The sequence below is a fragment of the Mus musculus genome, chromosome 5 (assembly GCF_000001635.26).
Source record: "Mus musculus strain C57BL/6J chromosome 5, GRCm38.p6 C57BL/6J".
In the NCBI taxonomy this organism is placed as follows: domain Eukaryota; kingdom Metazoa; phylum Chordata; class Mammalia; order Rodentia; family Muridae; genus Mus; species Mus musculus.
Genome location: NC_000071.6, coordinates 104,042,381 through 104,065,378, shown reverse-complemented (window position 1 = coordinate 104,065,378; position 22,998 = coordinate 104,042,381). Strand labels below are relative to the sequence as shown.

The 22,998-nt window shown below is 45.3% G+C and overlaps 1 protein-coding gene, 1 long non-coding RNA gene and 1 other non-coding gene across 6 annotated transcripts; 1 reads left to right on the top strand and 2 right to left on the bottom strand.

Annotated features, from left to right (window-relative positions):
- On the bottom strand, positions 1–19,841 carry Nudt9 (nudix (nucleoside diphosphate linked moiety X)-type motif 9). Of its 4 annotated transcripts, none has more exons than NM_028794.4 (8): positions 18,233–18,515; positions 14,562–14,801; positions 11,012–11,107; positions 9,803–9,889; positions 7,161–7,272; positions 5,597–5,743; positions 3,621–3,705; positions 1–442 (listed from the first exon to the last, which is right to left on the bottom strand). In NM_028794.4, the coding sequence occupies exons 1-8, from the start codon at positions 18,337–18,339 to the stop codon at positions 264–266; spliced, it is 1,053 nt and encodes a 350-aa protein (NP_083070.2). In that variant the 5' UTR covers positions 18,340–18,515; the 3' UTR covers positions 1–263. The 4 variants fall into 4 exon arrangements, with proteins under 4 accessions (NP_083070.2, XP_006535319.1, XP_006535320.1 ...); XM_006535256.4 differs by lacking the exon at positions 18,233–18,515 and adding an exon at positions 18,541–19,841 and having other exon boundaries at positions 10–442; XM_006535257.4 differs by lacking the exons at positions 9,803–9,889; positions 11,012–11,107 and having other exon boundaries at positions 10–442; positions 18,233–19,841.
- Gm52783 lies at positions 3,068–14,564 on the top strand. The gene is made up of 3 exons (XR_003955769.1): positions 3,068–3,259; positions 12,039–12,102; positions 14,078–14,564. It is a non-coding gene; the product is annotated as a predicted gene, 52783 (long non-coding RNA).
- On the bottom strand, positions 17,316–17,376 carry Mir5619 (microRNA 5619). The gene has a single exon (NR_049192.1). It is a non-coding gene; the product is annotated as a microRNA 5619 (primary transcript).
- Positions 19,842–22,998: the final 3,157 nt, after the last annotated feature.

Sequence of the window (22,998 nt, the reverse complement as noted above, 5' to 3'; positions counted from 1 at the left end):
CACCAGCAATTGGGTTTTATATTTATTGCAACTACAATTTTTCAAAGAACATTAGTTATTTAAATTTTGTTCGGACATGCTTAAATCTATACAAAATGACAGTCTCTAATCCCTTTGAGAAGAAAGCTGTACATTCAGGGTTCTTCATCGTATCCAGGCATTTCACCCTGTTGCAAGCATTTCCAGGTGGCCTCTGTGGGGTGTCAGTTCTGTGGCCCTTCTGTCTGCAGTACAGCCTGCAGCGGCTGGCTCACGGGGACAGGCTATAGCCCACGGCTGTCAGCGGCGTGGTCCTCGCTCCAGTGGGCATCTCGTTTCTCTGCCACGAGTTTGATGAACTGAGAGTGACTGGCGTACAACTTGAGCTGGTCGCTGATGTCCACCCACTTCACCTTCCCTGCGTCATCTCCGGCCTCCAGGGTGAGGTTGTCCATGGTCTCCCCTGGTTTCCAAAGACACAGCACCAAAAAAGGGGGAGGGATTGTTTATTCCATTTCTTAATGCAATTCTGGATCATTAAAAGTCTTACTAAAAATAAGATTAAATCATCATTACTAGGTGACCAAGGAATTAAAAACCAAAATATTCCAAAATGCCTAAACGGTAACGAAATATTAGATGAAAGTACTAAGAAAGATTTTCTCCTTTAGACAAAGAGAGACATTGATGCCATTTTATATGAAACCCTTTACAATAAACTCCAGAAGGATTAAAAGCCTAAAAGCAATCTTCTAACTCATTTTGTGGTTCAAGCTATGTAATGGATGCCAAACCACAAACTAAAATATAACATATTTACAACTGTATCTATTTACAACTGTATCTATTATTTACAGCTGTATCTATTACTTATAAATGTCATCATTGCTAGACGTGTAAATGGCTACTTCCATAGGTATATTGATGGTGTTTACCCAGTGTTTTAGAAAATAAATTCTCCCACCCACTCAGTAGGTGTGAATGCCTTGTGTACCAGACTCTGCTGCAGGCACTGGGTATATGAGGAGTTTACAGGTCTAGAATTCAGCTTAGTGATCATTACCTGCCTAGGAAACATGAAGTTCTAGGTAGCAATGCCAGTGCCCCAGGGGACCAAGGCAGAGACATCGCTTAGCTCAGAGACAGCCTGGGCTACATAATGAGACTCTGTCTCAAAAAATTATCCAAAGGAGACAGAGAGAAAGTAATTCAAGGCAACACATGTGTGTGCTTTGCCTGTGTAAACATATATGTGTGAATATAAATATGTACCTTGCATGTATGTATATAAACATATATGTGTGCTTTATGTGCGCATATAAACATTTAGTATTATATTTGACATTCTTTAATTTTTATTTATTTTTATGTGTATGGGTGTTTTGCCTGCATGTATGTCTGTGTGCCAGGTGCTAGAAGAGGGCACTGGGAGTTGAACCTGGGTCCTCGGGACGAGCAGCCAGTGCTTTAACTGCAGGACCATTGCACCTCTCCCTCCTAAAAGTGGGCAGAATCAAACTTTTCACCTTTACGGAGCAGGTTAAAGAAATGACAGTGATGTACAATGGAGTGCCACATTCACTAAACACGGAGGTGACTGAGCCTCACATTGTAGTCTGGAACTGTAATCCCAGTGTCTGGCAATCTAAGGCAGGACGACTGCCCATGAGTTCATGGCCAGCCTGGGCTATAGAGTGAGCTCAGGACAGCCTGAGCTATGGTGTCAAGACTATCTCAAAACAGAAACAAAAAACAAAGAAAGAAAGCAGAATATGTTTTCACGTGGAAGGTCAGGCACGGAGAAGAGCATGCGGCTCTAGCACCTTTTATCTATTCAATGTACCGCTCGCTACCCAGCATCTGGAAGAAGCCGAGGCGCAATGTTAGTTAGAGGTTGTGGTTTATTGTGTCTTCCTTACATCTATTCTCTAAGTAAGTTTCAATTACTTTACCTGTGTAAGAACAACCACTGCAGTGAGACAACAAAGCCCTACTTAGGAGATAATGTCTGGCAACAGGCGCTGAGTACCAGGCTGGCACCCCAGTTGTACATCTAACAACACTGCAGCCCCAGCACCTCCACAGCCTATGGTATGAGGCTGTTACCTGAGGAAAGCCACCAGCATCCTGTTTTTTATTGGAATCAATAATATCTAGGCTTCCTTTTACTCCTCCAACCACCTGATCGATCACTCAAAACAAAACTGTTCAATATTCAACAGCCACGTCTCTCACAAGAAGAAAGCTGAACTGAAAACAGACAGTTCTCAGATCCAGCAAAGAGCATGGGTCACGGGACACAGTGCCACCCCTGGGGCAGAAAATCCCCTCTTACAGCAGGGAGTGGGAACAGCAACCAGTCTGAACATACCGTTTACGGCCCTCATGAACAATTATTTTACCAAATAATTAATTTGGTCTAATTGAGATTAGACCAAAAGAGGAACATTCCCTTACCAAGGAGACGCCCAAAAGTGTGGGGAGGACTGATCAGTGAGATGAGGGGACAAGCCCAGCCCCTACAGCTATGGCAAAGAGATAAGTCAGCGGAGCACACGCCTCAGCAGAGAAACAGGTACAGGTCTACACTGCTTGCCTTAATTCCTTTTGTTAGATAAACTATGACCTTAGAATTCATGAGCAAAGAAATTTCTTTTTACAGAGGAAGAAAGAGCAACCACACATCAGATACATAATCCACCTTAATCTCTGGAGGAAAGTTTGCTTTTAGCCTCACAGATAAATAGTGGGCTGTGCACAGCTAAGCTGTGGAAGCCCCATTCTGAACTCCACTGCACACATCCTCTAAGGTCCTGTACTGAGGGACAAACTCAGCATCTTCTTGGAGCTGCTGAAGAGGAAAAGGAGACGGTGCTGGAGTTTCCCAAGGCTAAGGAAAGGCCGAGAGAAAGGGGACCTCCCAGGTCCTGGCTGCCCAGGGAGGACAAGTGATTAGCATAAGATTGGGCAGCTCAGCCAAGGGCCAGAAGAACACGGAGTTCTCTGGAAGCTGGCCTTGTTTCATTCCCCAACAAATGGATGCCAAATGCTTAAGACACCACCCAGCCTAGCAAGAAGGGCTTTCTGTGGCTCGGGGCTGTGTGAAGATCCCAATCATTCTCAAGACAGGGATTCCCTTCTCTCTGCAGTAACAGTCTCTGCTGATTGATTCTTAAACCCAGAGATCAGGAAAAGCAAAGCATGGACTTAACAACACACGCTCACGACACACAGGGCAAGTCAGCCCAAGGCTGCGGCACCGGGACCGTCACGCGGCAAGGTAAACAGAAAAGCCGTCTCTTACCCCATCACCAAACAGCCCACCCAGAGGCTCACCTGCTTTTTCAAGAATTGAACTAACTGCTGGTTTTACATTGCATTATTTTAACCTATAATCCAGCCTTAACGTCACATGCCATCAGTAGATTAAAGACATTCATTTAGTCACTGCTGATAAACTTTGCAAGCTTTGTCTCAAGTCCTCTATTAACACCAACTAACGCCTTCGCCTGCAGACCAAGAACCGTAAGCTCAATAGCTGATTGGTTTCAGAGGCTATACTCTAGATCTGATGCTGTCCTAGTGGACCTCTTGGCTTCAGCTAGTCCTCCAGTTTTAGTCATATTTGAGTATAGAATTACCTGTTTCATCATGGTAGTTCACGGCTTCCGTCTCCATCCACGCATTGTCAGTGTTCCGAGGGTCGTCAACATACCCCTTATATATCTACTTCCAAGAGGGGAGAGAGAAGAACAGGTGAGGGTAGAGGGCGAGGCTGGAGCTTCCTTCCTTAGCTAAGACTTGTAAATATCCTGCTGCTGAACTGGACAGTCTAAAATGGTGAAAAGTCTCTGTTATATTACATGTTTTTACCACATACACACACACAAACACACACACACACACACACACACAAATGCTTATAAAGAAATATACATGGGGGCTGGAAAGATGGCTTAGTGGTTAAGAGCACTGACTGCTCTTCCAGAGGTCCTGAGTTCGATTCCCAGCAAACACATGGTGGCTCACAACCATCTGTAATGGGATCTGATGCCCTCTTCTGGTGTGTCTGAAGACAGCTACCGTGTACTCTAAATGTGTGTGCGTGTGTGAGTGTGTGTGCGTGTCTGTGTGTGTGTGTGTATGTATGAGAGTGTGTGTGTGAGTGTGCGTGTGTGTGTGTGTGCATGTGTGTGTGTACGCGTGTGTGTGTGTGTGAATGTGAGTGTGCGTGTGTGTGTGTGTGTGTGTGCGAGTGTGTGTGTGCGTGTGTGAGTGTGTGTGTGTGCGTGTGTGAGTGTGCGTGTGTGTGTGCATGTGTGTGTGTGCGTGTGTGTATATGTGTGTGTATGAGAGTGTGTGTGTGTGTGAGTGTGAGTGTGCGTGTGTGTGTGTGAGACAGTGAGAGAGAGGAGTCAACATGAGCTATATTCTGCAAAGGTTCCATAATAGAAGCATGTTTCTATTGTAGTAATTTCTGTGATTATAACTTCATATATTGAGAGGTTTATTGTTCCTGATAAACCTAGATAATATGTAGATAAATCTAAAAATTTAAAGCTTATTGATACCAGAAAAAAAAATCTAGAACTAGTCATCCTACACAAACCTGGTTAAGACACCCTGACAGCAGATATAAAACCAGCAGGGCTCAGGAGGCTGAGGAATGGACTGAGGAGACCCAGTCCTGGGCTGGAGAGAGCTCAGGCAGTAGGCGAAGGCTGGCAAGCACAGGGAGATCTGTGCATCTCTCGGGGTACCAGCTGCAAAGCATCAGGAAGTGCCATTGCCTGGCAACCATTGCCTGAACCAGTTTGCCTTGCCATAGCCTATCGCTGGACCAATTACCGCTGCCCAGTGTATGAGTTGCCTTTCTTGGCTGCTTCTGCTAGAAATGAATGCTTTAAGAAGTGCTTCTCAGAGACGGGAATCAGGCCTAACCAATAAGATCTGTCTCAAAAGGAAAGTAAATGGCACCAGAGGAACAACAGCTGAAGAAGTCTTCTGCCCTCAACCTTACACATGGAAAGACAGACAGACAGGCACACACACGCATATGCACACATTCGAGCACACATGTACATACAAAGACAACCTAGGTTACACAGCAAATACCTAACCAGGCTGAGCTTTGTGTTACATCCCTTTAAAAAAAAAAAAAAACCACCAAGTTAAGAGATCCCAATTCTGGAAGAAAAACAAAGCAATCCAAACGACAGTCAAAAAGAAAAGCTCTGCCATCTCATCACTGACTGCCACAGGCTTTCTGTGGTGTTTTCTTTTACTAACACGGAGTATACAGACAATACAGGCATATAGACATAAACCTTAACGGATTAGCAATTTAAAAAAAATGTAAAATAAATCTAATATGCAAAGAGCTTTTCACAGCAAGCTGAATTTTTGTAAACAACAAGATCTGTTTAATGGATTGTCAGTGTGTAAGAAAATAGCCTATTTGTCATGTGAGGTCAGCCCTCAGCTGAGAAAAAGGGGGTGGGGGAGAGTCATAAGTGATCAGGCGAGCTAAGGCCAGGCTATAAACCCTTCAGCAAATGTGCTTTGTGTGCAGATCCCAGGGCCCCTCCTGGCTGGGCCTGCCGGGGGAGCTCCTTACCACGAGATGCTCTTGGCTGAAGAGCGCGTGCAGTTTCTCCTCGATCTCTCTCTTCTCGGCACTGGACTTCTGTAACGAGTTCAGGGCTTCTTCACCAAACTCCCTTTTCAGGGTGGCACTGATCTTCTCTCCGGGGTCCACCATCCCCTGCAGACACATTTTTGAGAAGTGGTGAGCTTTGGCTCCTTGTACACATATTCACTGAGTGGGACAATAAACATGTCTTACTGTATTTGCCCACAATACTCACCCCAGCCCTCTCTGAGAAGCACTTCTTAAAACATTCGTTTCTAGCAGAAGCAGCCAAGAAGGGCAAGGGTAATTGGTCCAGCATTAGGCTATGGCAAACTGTCCATGAAACAGCACTTCCTAATACTTTCCAAACTCAGACTACAAGGCCTGGAGGCAAGGAAACGGCACAGTGGCTCTTCCCCACCCATCTAGTTCATCTCAGCCACGATGGCATCTTCAGCAGGAAGCACCAGAAGTGCCCCCTTCTAAGGGCTGCCTCACTGGGCTTATCCAAAATGTTTCTCCCCAGAACCCACATGTTTCTCCACAGAAATAACTCATTCAGTTCCTTCAAAATGTCATTTAAATGTCACTTCCCCTAAATCGCCTTTTATTTTCTGTTCGATTTAGTTTTCTTTTATCACCTACTGGCACAAGATACTTACTCATGACATTATCTGCCTTTCCCAATGGAATGTAACAAAAGACGGGGTGTGTGTTCATGTGGCTGTCATACCTCACCATCTACAGTATTCACTCACAAAGGTACAGAATCGGTCAAGGAGACCAACAGGTCTCAGAACGCAGCAACTACTGCAGCTGCTCCCCTGATCGGAATTTCAAATGGAAATGATAAAATCCATGAAATCATTATCATGGGAGAGAAGCTGGCTGACTCGGCTCAGGGTAAGCAGCCCACATTGGATCTGTCAGCTACTGTCTGTAACTCATCCTGGTCTGACACCACAAAGAAAAACATATTCAGGCCCACAGCAGATTCATGGTCACATCAGACCCCTCCTCCTCACAACAGGATATACTACAAAACCTCGACCACACTGAAGACATGTCTTAAAGGTCACTTCAAACATATCAATGGTACAAAATTAGCATGAGCTAAAAGTGACGGGGACGTGGAACTTCAAGAGAAAGTCTATTACAAGTGTCATCTTTTCATTCTGCGTACAAACTGTAGGAATACCATAAGTAGTACTAAAAATATAAAATTGAGTTTAAAGTAGGGATTGAAATGGACCTTACATCATGAATGCCAACCTTATATGCCAGATGTTCAAAGGCTATCTCTCGGAGGTAAATATTGCTGTCTTCATTTTAAAGAGGAGCGCCTGGAATCACCCAGCGGCAAGTGCACAGGACAGAACTCGAACCTCGATCTAGCCAAACGTTCATGCTCCTTCCAAAGATGCCAGAATTGTCCTTGAATTCTAAAAACCGTCTATCATCCTAAGCTTGGTGACAAAGATCAGTCTCCTGGCACGGGAGCCTCACCGTGACCCACACCAGCATCCCCAGCAGGGGGCGCCACGCTTACCCCCGGGATTGCCCACTCTCCACAGTCTTTCCTCTTGATGGCAACGAACTGCAAGATGCATTTCCCAGAGACAGGGTGTGTGATCTTATTCCCGCTCTCGTCCCTTTTCCACCTATGGACAGGAACACAGAACAGCAAAGGATGCAGCTTCCACCCTCGATGACAGCGGAATAATGACTTCTCTCTTACAAAATACACATTTACCTAAAATAGGCCCGTTTAAAAAACTGTCTTTAGTAGACAAATGCTAATGCTCACCCCAGTTAAGGAAGTTTAGTTCACACAAGGGTGCTGTATTCTCTGTGAGGAAAATTTAGATTACACTCAGTTCTTACTACTTAAAGCCTGCCAAAGAAAGAAAAAGCTCAGAAGCAGAACATAATCTGAAGAAAGCTTTAAAAGGTGTAGCGTGGTATTTTCCACCAAGAATTCCCTTTAGAAACTGAAATGATCAAAGAGACTTGCCAACGCCTTTATTGGTCACGTCACCCTGTAATATCAGAAAAACAGTAACTCGGTTTCAGCTGAGTGTAGTGACTTCAGTCTCTGTGCTGTCTTAGATCGGGAACCCGGGGGGCAGGGGGAAGCTCCATCCTATACTGTCCTATGCCTTGAGTTAAATCCCACGGTTGGGTGGCAATCAGCTCAGAGCACACCTCCTCTGAGCACATCGTCTTTTCTGAAGACGAATCGCCCTTCCCTTCCTATCCCACACCCCCAGCTCCCAGGATCTTTCTAATGGTCATCTAGACAGAGGTAAGGATTTTTGTCTTTGCAGCAGGAACTGGGCAAAGAAGGCCCAGGGGGCGCCCCTCACTGCAGGGAGGCCTGTGCCAGCACACCGTTTGGGTGGCTCTCCGCAGTTCTTTATCTAACCCACAATTCCTCAGGGCTCTGGAGCAGAGCTAACGACCAGAGGGGTGCATTACAACAAGGAGCTTCAGACTGAAGAGCGCGGGAGACAGAAATAAGAGTTGGTGCAATGTTTGTTTTCAAGATACTAGACCCCAGAAATATCATAAAGAAGAATGAAATATTGGTCCAAGGAACTCGAGGTCCGGCAAGTGAGAGGGAGGATGGAGCTCGAAGCTAAAGATGCAGGGGAATGCTTACACAGCACAATTCTCAACTCTGTGTCCCTAAGAGAGCCGGAGAGTACTGTTCACACTGTAAGAACTCACTCACTGCCACAGAGGCGGGGTGACTCGGGCAAGCAAAGTGACCTAAAGCCAGGTGAAACGCTGCCACCATCAGCACTCGCTGTTTTTCTTTTACCGTTGCCTGCCAGATACTTAATAAACTCACTGGAAACTGATGGTACAGCTCCCACAGGGCCCTCTCCCTCTACAGCATTCTCTGCAAAGGGCAGCGACCCTGTGCGAGCAGGGTACCCCATGGCTGCCCCATGTCTCCCTTCAGAAGTAACACTGTTTGCAAACAACTTTACTCTTTCAGACCTTTGAAACCAGTGGGTAAGAGTGACCTGTCCCTTCCCGAGAGCCCCTGGAGGTCTTCCCTGTGCCTTTCTACTGAAAGCTCTGGATTCTTTCGAATGGCATCAAATTCTCTAGCAATCACGCCTTCCCGACTGGTGTTACAAGAAAACAGGTTTACTAGAGAACACTAAACCATGCTACTCCAGCTGACTCACACGCCCTATGTTCAGTAAGTCTCTTGTATCAGGAGGATGAGCTGAATGGCGGGGCTGCGTCATCTAGGCTCGTATAAGTACACCATGTGACAGGCACACAATGAGAAAATTGCCTAATGACACATTTCTTGGAACTTTGTCTCCAGTGCTGAGCAATGCATGACTGGGCTTCATAAATAAATAAAATATTTAAAAAAATGCATGACTGGACTTTATAAATAAATAAAAAACCATATTGCATGATTTTTATTTCAAGTTTCAAGTTTCAAATTTCAAATTTTCAACCTTGCAAATGAAACTATAGCTCTTCAATGACTAAAACCTTAATTCCTATACTTTTTATACCCTCTAATATGCCTCCTCAGTGCTGAAAAGAAAAAAAAAAGACAGATGTTTAATCAATATCTGCTGGGTGCATTCAAACTTTTGACACTGCAACATGACTTTGTCATTTACAAACCTCATGTTTGAGAAATGGGCTCTCAAGTTACTGCTCCCCGCCCCCCGCCCCACCCAACATCATGTCATGTTTGAAGTGAGGGTATCCTGTTATGCTGGGCCACAGTCTCTGGGCACACCGTGTAGCTTGTGGGCAGTAGCTGGACATGCCTGGCAGATAACACTTGTGTACACCCACAGGATAAAACCACAGCTGGACTAACGGACTGCTGATTGCTGATTCTGAGGCTTGGAGTCAGGCCTCAAATTCATAGCAATCCTCCTGTCTCAGTCTCCCATATATGGGGATTACAAACATAAGCCACAACACCTAGCTACAACCACAGCTTTGTCTGTATCCATCACTGTGATTTCAAAGTCCCATGTCCTTATAGAACAAACATATAGTTCTACACACACACAGACACAGACACACACACAAACACACAGACACACACACACACACACACACACACACACACACACAGAGCTGCTGTCTCTATTTTTCTGGTCACTTAGCTCTTTGCTACTGAAGCTCTTTCCCGGTCTTTACCTGGTTATAATAGGATCTGCGGCATGATTTGGGCCCCATCTCCCCAGAAGACCCCGGCCAACCAGTCCTGTCCTCCCTGCAGGGTTTCTAGGGTAAAAAAGAATAAAAGACCACCATACAATCAATGGAATGCATTCACCTTTTAAAATCTAGCATTTACCCAGCATGCACTCGTATACACATGTGGATGTGTGTGGGCACGTGTGTGTACATGTGTGCAGGCATGAGCCTGATGTTTGACCTGCGGTGTCTTTATCAACAGCGCTCCAGTTTAAGGAGGGAGGGGCAATCTGCCAGTTTAAGGCAGCCTAGCTAGCCAGCTTACCCCCTGGGACACCCTGTCTCTGCTACTTTCTTGAGTCCTAAGCCAGCATGCCTGCCCGGCTCTCCTGTGGGCTCTGGGTGTCCAAACTCCTGTCTCTAAGCCTGTATGAGAGCTTTATCCAACAGGCCATCTTCCCAGCCTTCAACTAACTTCTTAATCTAGTCCACAAGGCACTCACGCCCATGTATTTTACTGCTGATAAAACTGAGTGACTTCTTATATTGTTTTGTACTAAACTCACAAGCATTGGCTTTTTTGGTTTTTTTTTTTTTTTTAAAGTCACCAGGAAAATTGACAATAATTTTTTTTTTCAAAATCACAGGAGTGGGAGGTGAGGCAAAGGAGACTTGATGTTAACATTACTGGGCTTTACTCGACTTGTGAATTCCATTTTAGTGTGTGTGTGTGTGTGCACGCGCGCGTGTTGGAGACCAACCTATAGGAGTCAATGTCTCCCTCTACCATGTACGTCCCAGGGATCCAATGCAGGCAGTCAGCCTTGTCTCAGGCCTTACTTACCCACTGGGCAATCTCACCCCAACACAAACAAAGTATTTTTAGTCTTACAAGGCTTAGATGTCTAGATAAATTCTTACTTTCAGCCATTAGTTCCTTTAGTAAATAACCACTGAAAAGATACATTTTAATCCTTTTTATAATTTATTCAGTTAATGACTTCAACCTTCAAGATAAAGTTGTGAAGCCATACCTTTAATTCCTACACTTACTAGTTGTATGCAGATTGCTAACAGTCTTTCCCAATTTGAGTTCAGTGAAAATGTGATCACTTCGCATATATAAACTCTGTACCTCGTCTGGCTTTACGGTTATACTCTGAACACCTCTCTTCCCTTTGAGACTCGGCCCCTTCACCCAGCACCTACCTGGGTCTTCCGTTTTCAATCTCATACAGGCCATTCTGGCTCTTTCTCTCAACATGCCCGTCCTTTTCATTAAACTTGGGAGAGAAGTTGCTTTCACTGCAATGGGAATGACAAGGCACATAGAGCAATGGTGAAATGTCACCCGCAGCTTAGAAATATAACTCACTGCCACTCGTAATAAATGCAGAAACAGTAAAAATATTTAGGACTGAGTTCTGATTTACAAATCATCTTATTTAGTCAAAAAAAAATCTTTCAGCCAAAGCAGAAAAGGATGTAGTGTTATGAGCTGTGGTATGCTTCTTGTAAGGAGGTTGGAAGCCCTCCGACATGAGCAGAAATGTCTGCAATACAGAACTGTCTGTGGACACACTATGCCAACTGCTGGCTCTCACAAGATTCCACTGCAAGATCTCTCTGAACACCGTGACACCTCTACTGTTCCAAAGTGACCCTGGCTACTTTAATTTAATGCATATTGATTGGTTAATACTGTCAAGTATTCATATTCTCAAAATTCACAAGGAGTGAATTTATCCTACCAACTATAAAAGAAATATGATATTTAAAAAGACATAATCCTCTGGAAATGCTGGAGATCCTGGACTGAACCGCAATATTTACTGAGCTGCACCTGCACACTTCAGAAATGAGCACTGACTACACTTATGTCATGCCTCAACAGAAACACTTTGTAAATAAACAGTGTTAAGAAACTTGCAAATAGGCCAGGCATGGCACACACCTTTAGTCTCTGTTTGGGAGGCAAAGACAAGGGGATCTCTGAGTTTGAAGCCAGCCTGGTCTACAGAGTGAGTTCCAGGACACCCAGGGGTACACAAAGAAACCCTGCCTTGAAAAACAAACAAAAACAAAGCAAGCAAACAAACAAAACCAAACCACCTTTGCAAATAGACTCAGAACCCACACAATGCAATGAACTTCTATACAGTTAGCAAAAGCATTCAGAACAGAAGCTGTGAATTTTTATATTACATTTACACTTGCTGTTTCAAATACATTTTAGGTACTTATCTACCACCCAAGCCCAAAACTCCATGAGAATTAGAAGAAACAAACGAAGACTAGCTGTAAGTGCTCTTTTGTAACTCTGTCTGCCACTTGCACCCGGTCCTTCCCCATCCCTCCCCGTCCCTCACTCTCAGCCTTTCCTCTTCTCTTCACTCCATAGCGCCCCCTACATGGACATCCGGTAGAAGACAGACTGAGCGTGAGGGAGGCCTGAGGCTCCTCCTACAAGTTATACAGCGCAGGCGTCACCAGGCAAACAGTGTTGCTCCCTTTGCCTTTTTCATTGACAATCATGTAAATATTTTGGGTACAGAGTGATGATCTGATACACATAAAACTGATTTTAATGTGATGACCACATTAGAGTCATTAGCATCTTCATACACATTTGCCATTTCTTCACATAGAGAATTTCTGAAATTCTCTTCTCTAGCTCCTTATAGAATGTCTAACAAAGTATTGTGAACAGCAACACCCACTATGCCATAAGACAGCAGAACTTACTCTCCCTTCGGCCTGGACGTGGGGAACTGCTGGCTATCCAGTGGTCCACTTCTGCTTCCTAGCCAGTAGTTGGCACTCTCCTAACATCTACCTCAATCTACTGGCTTGCTTGACTTTCGTTGTTAGACGTGCTGGGGTTGGTGTGTTAACCCCAATGGTGGTCACTCTCAAGAGTCTCATCTACTCACTAAAGAGCCTCTTACTGGCTTAAACTGACCAAACACACCGGGTTGCTGGCCAAGCTCTAGGATTCCACAGCCCTGCCTCTCCCGCGTTGGGGTTACATGCCAGCCTCCTGGCTTCTTCCATTGGTGCTAGAGCCCAGCTGCTTTCACAGTAAGCACTTTACCTGAGCAACACCCCCAGCCCGCGCCCAGCCTAAAATGTCAGACCAATGGACGGTCTGCTTCCCAGATATGAAAATAAAAACAATGTTCATAAGGACGGTATGTAGTGACTAGCTCATGGTTAATACATTAGAAAAGAAAACATCACCATTGCATGGTCTCAGTATTGTAGAACCTACAAACCTGGTCTTGAGGAGACTGAGGGCAGTTTGGAGGTCCCCAGAGCCTAAAAATAGAACAGGGCTTGGGGGGAATGTGGGGACAGCCCACTCAAGGGGCACTGAGGAATACTTACATAGGGTTAAGGGTCCTGGTACTATTGCACACTACAGTGACTTCAGAGTAGCAATGGACTATTGCAAAAGGCTAGAAGAAATTATATGGGATGTATTCAACTTAAAGTAAGGATGTGTGAGGAGAAGGCTATGTTTGTGTAAGCTGATTCAAATGTGCACGTGCATCAAAGCATCAATACGTGCAGTCTTATAAACTTAGGCTGAGAACTGACCGTAGGGGAAGACCACTTGGACGCTTAGCAATGCCTGGCAACAAAATAAGTAAACTAAAATAGTTAAAATAAAGAGAGTGAATAAACAACTTTTAAAGATAACTTTTAGATTGAGTTTATTTTATGCTTATGAGTGCTTTGCCTGCATTTATTAAGTGCTCCATGTGGGCGTCTGGTGTCCATGGAGATCAAAAGAAGGAGTTAGAGCCCCTGAGGCTGGAGTTATGAATGACTGAGCACCGACATGTGAGTGCCGGGAACCAAACCTGGTCCTCCCCGAGAGTGACAAGTCCTCTGAACTACTGAGCTCTCTCTCCAGCTCCTGAGTGCTATTCTAGAAGGAAATCATTCTACTACGGTGTTATATTTATCGCTACAAGAAACATAAAAGCAGGCAAAGTGGGAATGACATTTCTGAAAAGGCATGAATGAGGTTTTGGTTCTGTGGGAGGGTTAATTCTCAAGATCTGCTGTCGGGCTCAGTGACCACAGTTAGTTAGTTCTGAAGACAACACCTGAAGCTTGCTCAAGCCAGAGCTCGAACGTTCCTACCGCAGGAGACGTCTACGGGCTAGAGATGGCTATGTTAACTGTTTTACTGTGGTAATCATTTCACGATGTATGCATGAATCACATCACTGAGCTGCACATACATAATAATTTTTGTGATTACAGCTCGGCAAAGCTGGAAAGAGAATATAATCATAAAATAGGAAGCAGCCAAGCTCTCGCAGGGACAGAATCAAAGCACTGCCCTCCTCTCTCTTGCCCATCTTTCCATGCTCACAAGCTCATCCTTGGATTATGGTCATCTGGAAAAGAGTCTGACAAATGTTTCCACAACCTCGAATACCAGGCCTAGCTCTGCCAGAAACAAGAGGTGCACAACTGTTAACCCAAAAAGAACATGCAAAAAAAACCAGATACCACCAGTTGTTATTACTCCAAAACAAACAGCGGCGATTCCAAATAGATTTGCCCATTAGGGGAAGTCCTCACAAAACTTGGCGAAGAATAAGCAAGCATGGACTGGTCAGTTTGGACAAGTTCAAGCAAAAGCAGAAACTCACTTGCAACAACACCCAGCATGGATTGACGTGATTTTTTTCAAATATCAAATGATAACTTAAAAACCCTGGCTTTCCGTAAGTCTGCTCACCTGATCTGAGGGTCCGCCCACTGGGGTCCAGCCAGGACAGAGACCGCGGTGTACTCCACTGGGTTGTAGTCCTGCCACTCAACGAGCCAGCCCACCTTCTCATTCGGAACCTGACTTCGCTCGACTTTTGAACCTGGGTAAGGAGAAGTCCGGGCCTTGTTGTGGGAATTCTCTTTGGCACCATTAGAACCAGACATGATGTTGGCGTTAAGGTGGAACCCACAGGTTGGAAATGTGTTTCTAAGGAAAGGAAAAAAAAAAAAGATAAACATCTTATAGACATTCCAAAAGCATATGAATTAAAGAACCTAGTTCAAAGATCCAGAAACATTTGTCAATTTCAAAACCCTGTAAAAATCAGAAAATAACACGGCAATGACGATTGCATGTGTGTACTGCTCTTCCAGAGGACCCAAGTGTGATTCCCAACACCTAAGCCACACAGCTCACAACCACCTATAACTCCAGCTCCAGGGTATCCAAGGCCTCTGACCTCTAAGGCAAGCTGTTTGCTGTCATCTCATTGAGAGACTCTCAAAACCCTGCTGCTTCATTTGCATGCGCCCTGCATCCACAAGGCAGGCCCAAGGCCCTAAGAGGCTGGGAGCAAGTGTGAGGTAGGACAGATGACTTGTTAAGTAAAGTGAAAGTTACAATCCCTGGACAAGCCACCAGATCAAAGCCAGCCTGGCCTGCTCAGGAAGGCTGCCTCACAAACAAATGAAAGTGGTAGGTTTTCACTATTTTCCCATCTGAGGACAAGCTTGCTTCAGCTGCTCTAGATCTGGAAATCCAAGTTACAAATTCTTTGAAAAAGGAAAGTCTTCCTCACTCAAACCTAAGTGTGTATAACACATGTATTTGTCAAAATTAGCTGGAGAGATGACACTTCTGCTTGGACAGCTACTTAGCCAATTACTAGGGACTAGAGCTCAGAGCCCAGTACCGATGTAAGAAGCCAGGAGTCCCACACACACCTCTGACCCCAAGGATCCAGCCTAGCCAAAAAGACACAAGCCCCAGGTTCAAGGAGAGAATCTTCCTCAAAGGAGTAGGCAGACGGTGAGTAATAAGTCACCAGCATCGTCTTCTGGGCACCGCATAGGTGCGCACACACACACACACACACACACACACACACACAACACCCATAAATATTTTTAAAAAATAAATAGCAAAATATAATCAGACTATGCATCTTCCCCACAGAGGAATGCTAATCCACTCACGTCTGCTGTCCATTATGGGACCACGCTGGCTACTGGAACAAGAATACTTACTATGTACATAATCAGAGCCTAAATCTTTTTTATTGAATTACAGGACTGTGCCATCAACAGAAAGGAACTAGGAAATTATTAAAATGCATCTTACAAAGCAAAGACCAGTTCCTAAGACTGGCAAGAAGGAAAGGAAGGAAAGGAAAGGGAGAGGAGGGGGGGGAGGGGAGGGGAGGGGAGGGGAGGGGAGGGGAGGGAAGGGAAGGGAAGGGAAGGGAAGAAAGAGAGAAAAGAAAGCCGGGCATGGTGGCGCACGTCTTTAATCCCAGCACTCGGGAGGTAGAGGCAGGCAGATTTCTGAGTTCGAGGCCAGCCTGGTCTACAGAGTGAGTTCCAGGACAGCCAGGGCTACACAGAGAAACCCTGTCTTGAAAAACAAACAAACAAACAAAAAAAAAAAAAAAGAAGAAAGAAAGAAAGAAAGAAAGAGAGAGAGAGAGAAGAAAAGAAGGGAGAGGAAAGGAAAGGAATCCAATAGCTGCATGCTGCTATGAACTGAAGAAAATCTTCAATACCATAATTTATAAGAGGTAAGTGTACGCCTGCAAGTCACTCTCCTAAGTGCTGGCAATACTGCCCACTCAACTGACCCACACAAATCCTTGCTTTGGAAATAATTCTAATATTTCCTGTTGCACCTCAGCTTAATTTTTGGGTCACACATGTTACATGTGAGCACATGAACAAACTTATGTCACTGACAAAACCTGTTGAGAAACGGAAACCTGACTTTCCAGGTTTTACTAATAAAGATCTTTGAAACTACGTAAATCACAAATTCTAACTACAAAATTCTAACTCCTGTGCCCTGGATTTCCCTCCATTGTTAGTCACAAAATTGTTTTTAATATGTTTTTATTCACTTATTTTTAGAAAATTCTATACATATAGGTGTATCACACTGGAGATAGGAGTGAATACATACACATAAACGTATTTTGATCATATCCGCCTCCCAACTCCTCCCAGCTTTCCACCCCATCAGTCATGTTCTCCTACATTTTTATATTTTATTTTTGATTACATGTGTGTGTTCATGCATGGGTCCTGCACAGGGGCGCAGAGCTGACAATGGAGCAGGAGTTTACACCTGACCTGGCAACCAAGAATGAACAGGGATCATCTTCCAGTCCATTCGAGCTCTTAACTGCTGAGCTATCTCTCCAGCCCCCTCTTCTGGCTCCTTCTGTTTCCTTTTAGATAGCCTTTTAAGATAGTCTAATTAGTGCTACCTACATAAACATGGGCATGGAAGGTGATCAGTGGATGAGGGGCCAAGCTCCTAAAGAAAACTGTAGTCACAAAACTCTTGAAGTTACACGTCTTTTGTTTCTCGACAGATGTTTTACAATCATCTGTCTAGACCAGCAGGCACTCAACAAACACTTGTTGACTTAGCTTTGGGTTTTTCTTTGGAATAAGCAGTTTCAGTTCTGGATATACTTCTTTAAGTGTTCCTTTCCCTGTCGTGCTAGAAATCACCAATGAGCTTTTCGTTGTTCTGGTAACAACCAACAAAAATGCCATTAGTGACTTCCAGAGAGCAGGAAGTTCTCCCCTCAGCAAGCCCCACTGAAGAAGGTGTATAAAGGGTGTTAACCCACACCAGCAGAAAGAGGACACTCTGATTGAGGGGTTTTAAGCACTGTCAGGAAAGCAGAAAGGGGATGGCACCGTGGGGCCTACAAACCACAGCAGAAGTAATTCTATTTTCAATGAGGTGAAGGAATATGTCACTCCTGTTTGGGAAGCCCACAGAAATTCCAAACTCGGTCTCACACGGAGCCCAAATTGCCAGGGAACTAACCTCTTTCCTCTTCGGAACCGAAAGCTTGGTGAGTTTGCCTCCTAGATAAAAGTCAAGCTTGAGGCGTGGGTGGTATGTGTTTTAAGGAAGACACTGGTGTCAGAGAACTTAACAGAACCAAACTTACAAACTTTCCAAGTCACTAGGAAATAAAGTTGCGGCCACCTCGCCCAGGAGAGAAGGGAAAGAACGAGGTTCCCAGTACTGAGGCACTTGTGCGCACACTTCATCTCCAGTCTACCCAAAAGCCAATAATCAGCGCCTTCCAGCGCACAGAAAACACTGTCTGCTACTCAGATTAACAGTATATATTAACAGTATATTCCATTATATGGACTCGGTATCACCTCTAGCACGGAGCAACACACCATAAATGCTCTTCAAACTCTGGTGATCTATGAATTAGCGTTGGCGCCTTATCTGGATGGGCAAATTAAAAAGTCAGAGATCGAGAAGGGTCCTTGCTATTGGCTTCCCAAAATCCAGTACTTCAGCACAGCCTACATAACCTCTGGAAAAGGAAGGAGGGGATCGCAGGTCCACCCGAGGTCTCGGAACCGCAGCCCGTCCTAGAATCGGGGTACCTGGGTGCGGGGACGGCGCGGCAGGCTGAGGACCGGACAGTCACTGACGCGAGGGCCACCGAGAGCGACACGGTGGCTACCGCCTGCCCCAGGGAGCGGCCGGCCATCGGCGCCTGGCGCCTGGCGCGCGGCCCGCGAGGGTTCGGAGGTGGCCGGCCTCGCCCGGAGCCCCGCCTTGAGCCCCGAACCTGCAGCCAGCGGGCACTAGGACCCGGCCGCGCTCCCCCAGCGCCGCTGGCCGGCGGCGCCAGCAGCCCCACGACGTACCCGACGCGCGACCGCGCTTTACGGCCACGCCGCAAACTAACCTGTGTGCCAGGCCTCTCCGTCTGCGCAGGCGAACTGGAGTGCCGCGGCGCGGCAGGACGCGGAGACCCAGAACCCTGAGGCTGAGCGGAAGGAGGGTCAGGGGCGACCACGTGCTTCCAGGAGAGGAGGGCCGTACGGAGGAGTCACGTGAGCCATGCGAGGTTTGAGAAGACGTAGGATGAGTCAGTGACGAGTCTTGAAACACCTTGGTTTGGTTTCCAGAAGCCAAGTAACTTGCTTTTCGAAACTTGCCCGCATACCGGATTCAGAGACCGCCTGTGAACAACAAAATGTGGGCGTCCCGCCGGTCACGTGATCAGGCCAGTCACGTGACCCCTAACCCTTAAGGAGGGAATCCCCCAACCCTGGAACGCAGCCTGGGCTCCCCAGAGCCCCCTTCACGGTGCTGTCCGTGGTGTTGGTGACTCTGATAAACCTCTTGTCCAAAAGGAAAGCCGGCCTCGGTTTCCCACTTTCGAACCCCAAAGCCAAAACTTACAGACAAGCTGTGAAAGTGGCACGCGGTCTGGATAATAACGAACGAAGGACTAAAGTTAGCCAGATTGAAAGTGGTAAAGCCAGGCGTGCATCGCGGCTTGCACTCCAGGTTTCATTCGTTTAATTGTTGATGAGACATATTCTAAGCCTATCATCAACTTTGGGCCTTGCAAAACACACCGTATGGCGTTGGCTCTTAAAGCCAGGCCAATCAAATACTAACAGTATCCTGAAATCCACAGCACTCTTGGGATGGGACAGCAAGAAAAAAGGACTGCACAGTAACACTTCAGGGCGTTGCCTTCGTGACTATACTACACCCCTTAAAATGCCCGCTTAGAAAAACTAAAAGTATGGGAAATTTCCTCCCCACCCCTGCCCAAACCTGGTGACAGATAGGCAGATCCCTGGAGCAAAGTAAAGATTATATTTTCTTTCTCTGCACTTTGGGGCATAAGCCTACCACCCCACAGTTTCCTGGAGATGTGGTAGACATGTCGTTGAGGTGTGAGCGAGCACTCAGGAAGATAAATCACCTTGGGCTCCAGCCCCTTCCAGAGATGGTTGTTTTCAGCTTGCTCCACTGCTCCTGTCATAAGAAACACGTTTGTTTCTACACACACACACACACACACGAACACCTTAGATCCTTCAGCACCATTCCCCGGCCTTCAAGATCCCTATTCTTTTTTTTTTATTTTGGTTTTTTTTTTTAATGAAACTAGAACCCAGTTCATAATGTAGGCTTTCCTACGGCAGCAGTAGCCAATAAAAATCTTTCCTTGTGACTTTAACTAGTATCCTCAAACAGGCTAGTGGTTTTGGTTTGGTTTTGTTTTGTTTTGTTTTAAGATTTACTTACTTATGTGGATGGACAGGGGTTTTGCCTGAGTATCTGTGCACCCCAAGTCTTTAGTGCCCGTATAGTCCAGAAGAGAACTTTAGATTCCTCAAGACTGGAGTTACAGGCGACTGTGCACTACCATATAGGTGCTAGGATTTGAACCCAGGTCCTCTGGAAGAGAAGCAAGCCAGTGCTCTTAACTGCTGAGCTGTCTCTGTAGCCCAGGCATTGTCTTTGGCAGCTCTTTCAGATAGCATTTTTCTTAAAGTATTGTTGATATAAAAAAGCATAGTTCACACCTTAAAGGATCTTAGTTTCTTCTGGAGCAAAATATGAATTCCTCTGGTCCCAGGAACACAGATTTTGGTTACCCCAGATATCATGTTATAAAGTTTCAATAGCAATAGCAATAGAACAAAATCCTAAATTAAGACATTTTAAATACATGAGTGGAAACATCAGGTAAGCCCAAGTTGCAGCAAATTAGTGAAATCTCTGATAAAGACCTCAGATGTTATCTGATCTTCTTTGGGATAGAGTCTGTTTATGCATTAAAATGGGATTTATATAATAGTCACAAGGAAGGCAGTAAATAGCTATTTAGATATTTTGACTCTAGACCTGCAACATTCCAACTCTTCACAGTCATTGATTTCTAATCAGTTAATCAACCCTATAGAATATTAATGTAGTTGTGACATTTTTCTAGGAATATCAGTTCAATGTGCATTTGAAAGCAGACCCTAGTAGTTTATGAATGTAAATTCCAGCTCTCTGGAAGCTGGGGCAGAAGGATCAGAAGTTCAAAGCCAGCCTGGCTACATACAAAACTTTGTCTCAAAAATTTTTGTATTTAAAAAATAAATACCAAACTGGGCATGGTGGTGCACACCCTTAATTCCAGCACTCCAGAGGCGGAGATAGATATATCTCTCCAAGTCTGAGGCCAGCCTGATCTACATGGAGAGTTCCAGAAAAACCAGCGCTACATAGAGAGACCCTGTATCACAAAGCGCTGCTCTCTACTAAAGGGAAATAAATGAATGATAAGCAAGTAGTAACATCAGACTAGGGGGAGTGCTCAGTGACTGAGCATGGAGCTTCCTCATCATGCACAAAGCCCTGGAGATGCCTGGTGGACATCTTAAGAGATCAGAAACTCAAGATCATCCTTGACCACAAAGCAGGATTCAGAGGCTATGCTGCCTCAAGAAAGGAGAAGGAAGGGCTGGAGGAGAAGGGCAGGGGGGTGGGGGGGTGGGAGGCCCTATGAAGGAATAGATAATCTCCTGTGGAGGAAAGTTACTGGTTGAGGAAGAAGTCACTTTCCATTGTAAAAGAAGTGTCTGAGGCTTTCCTGAGGCAGTAATGGTTGGCATAGATGGAAGGATATGAAGCTACTAGCCACTGGACAAACTGGGACAAGAACAGTCCATCTAAGAGGGCTGTAAGTCACCTGCTCTGGGGTAGGAATGCTTGCCTTCTAAAGAGGAGGGTGGACACAGTGAACCATTGTAATCAGAAGTTAAAAGAGGGAAGCCAGGGTGGACACCAGCAGCTGCTTCCCAGCTGTGGTTCCTGTGGAGAATGCCTACAGTAGAAAGTAATCTCTCCTACACTCCCTGCGGCTAAGGGGCCACATGGCCCTCTGCGGTCAGTGAGATTAAGGTGTAAGCTATTTGTGTGGATCTTGTGATCTTGTGAGGACCTGCTGTTTCCCTGGTGAGAGAGAGGGTCTGACTTGCTTCACAAGTACTTTCTATGTCCATGCTTATCCCTGCTGGGAAGGGGTCAGCTCACCTAAAAATGGAGCAGCTATCTGACTACCCTGTCAGAAGCTGTGCCAAGTAGGGTATAAGAAGGAAATTGAGAGTTTAATGGGTCCTGGAATATTTGCCTCAGGCCTGGACAACCTGCCAAGAGAAAAGAAAACAAATTTCTACTTGGCTAAATCATGGATTACATACACACACACACACACACACACACACACACACAAAGAGGCAGGGGGGAAGAGAGAGAAATTCTGACATGAGAGTGAAACATTTAGTGAAGTTTTTCTAGATCCTCATGCTCTAAAAGCCATTAAGACCCCACACGACAGATTTAGTCTTCACAACATAGAGAAGTGGCTGGGAATGGTAGTGTTGCTTTTAATCCCGGCAGAAGCAGAGGCAGGCAGATCTGTGTTTAAAGCCAGTTAGGGCTAAATAGTGAGATGCAGTCAAGAAAAAAGTTTAAAATGGATAAACAGAATTTATCATGGTAGGACTGAGAACCTGGTATTCAGCTTTCCATGAGCTCAATGAGATACATGAACACATGGGAAGGGTTAGTCTGGCACAGGGTTTCCCATGGCTGGTTGGCCCTGTTGCTCTTGGGCTTGTGCCCAGGCAGCACGCTGTGTGCAGAGTACAATCAAGTTTCACTTCATGGCTAGGATTTGAGAGAAGAAGGGGCTGGGGACAAGGCTCTACTACCCCTTGAAGGGCAATGGCCAAACCATCCTTCCAACAGGTCTGCCTCCCTGAGGTTCCGCCATCTCAGTAGCAGTGCAGTCTGGGGACCAGGCTTGAACATGGGCCTCCTGGGGACAGTGACTGTTTTCTTGGTGTATCACTTACTCCCACTTCCCCTCTGACATCATGTACCAGGTCAGACGCTTCCCTCTCTGCCCCATGACGAAGAAGACTTTCCTCTTACCTACTGTGTTCTTTAGCTTCGCACCCACAGGTTCTGGGTTTTGGTGAGTTCATGGGCAATGAAAGAATTTTTTTAAACTTTCACTTAACAAAGCTTGGCTTTCAAGATTAATTTTGTGCTAGAGACTTGAAAATCCCACTTGACAGTCAAGCCTTTGTTCTAACTCATATCTTTCTTTCCTCTGAAACACTGCAACTATTATTTCAATGGACAGAGTGCATCTGGCAATAAGATACAAAAATATTTTAAAAACACATCTAGAATATTTCAAAAAATTACTCCCGTGGTATTTTTCATTTTGATTATGTAATTTGAGCAAACTGTTTAACCTCCCCATGTCTGCTTCTTCACCTGTAAAACGAGGAGCTGTGATGGTCAGCACAGTGGAGCAGTGAGAACCAAGCATAACAGG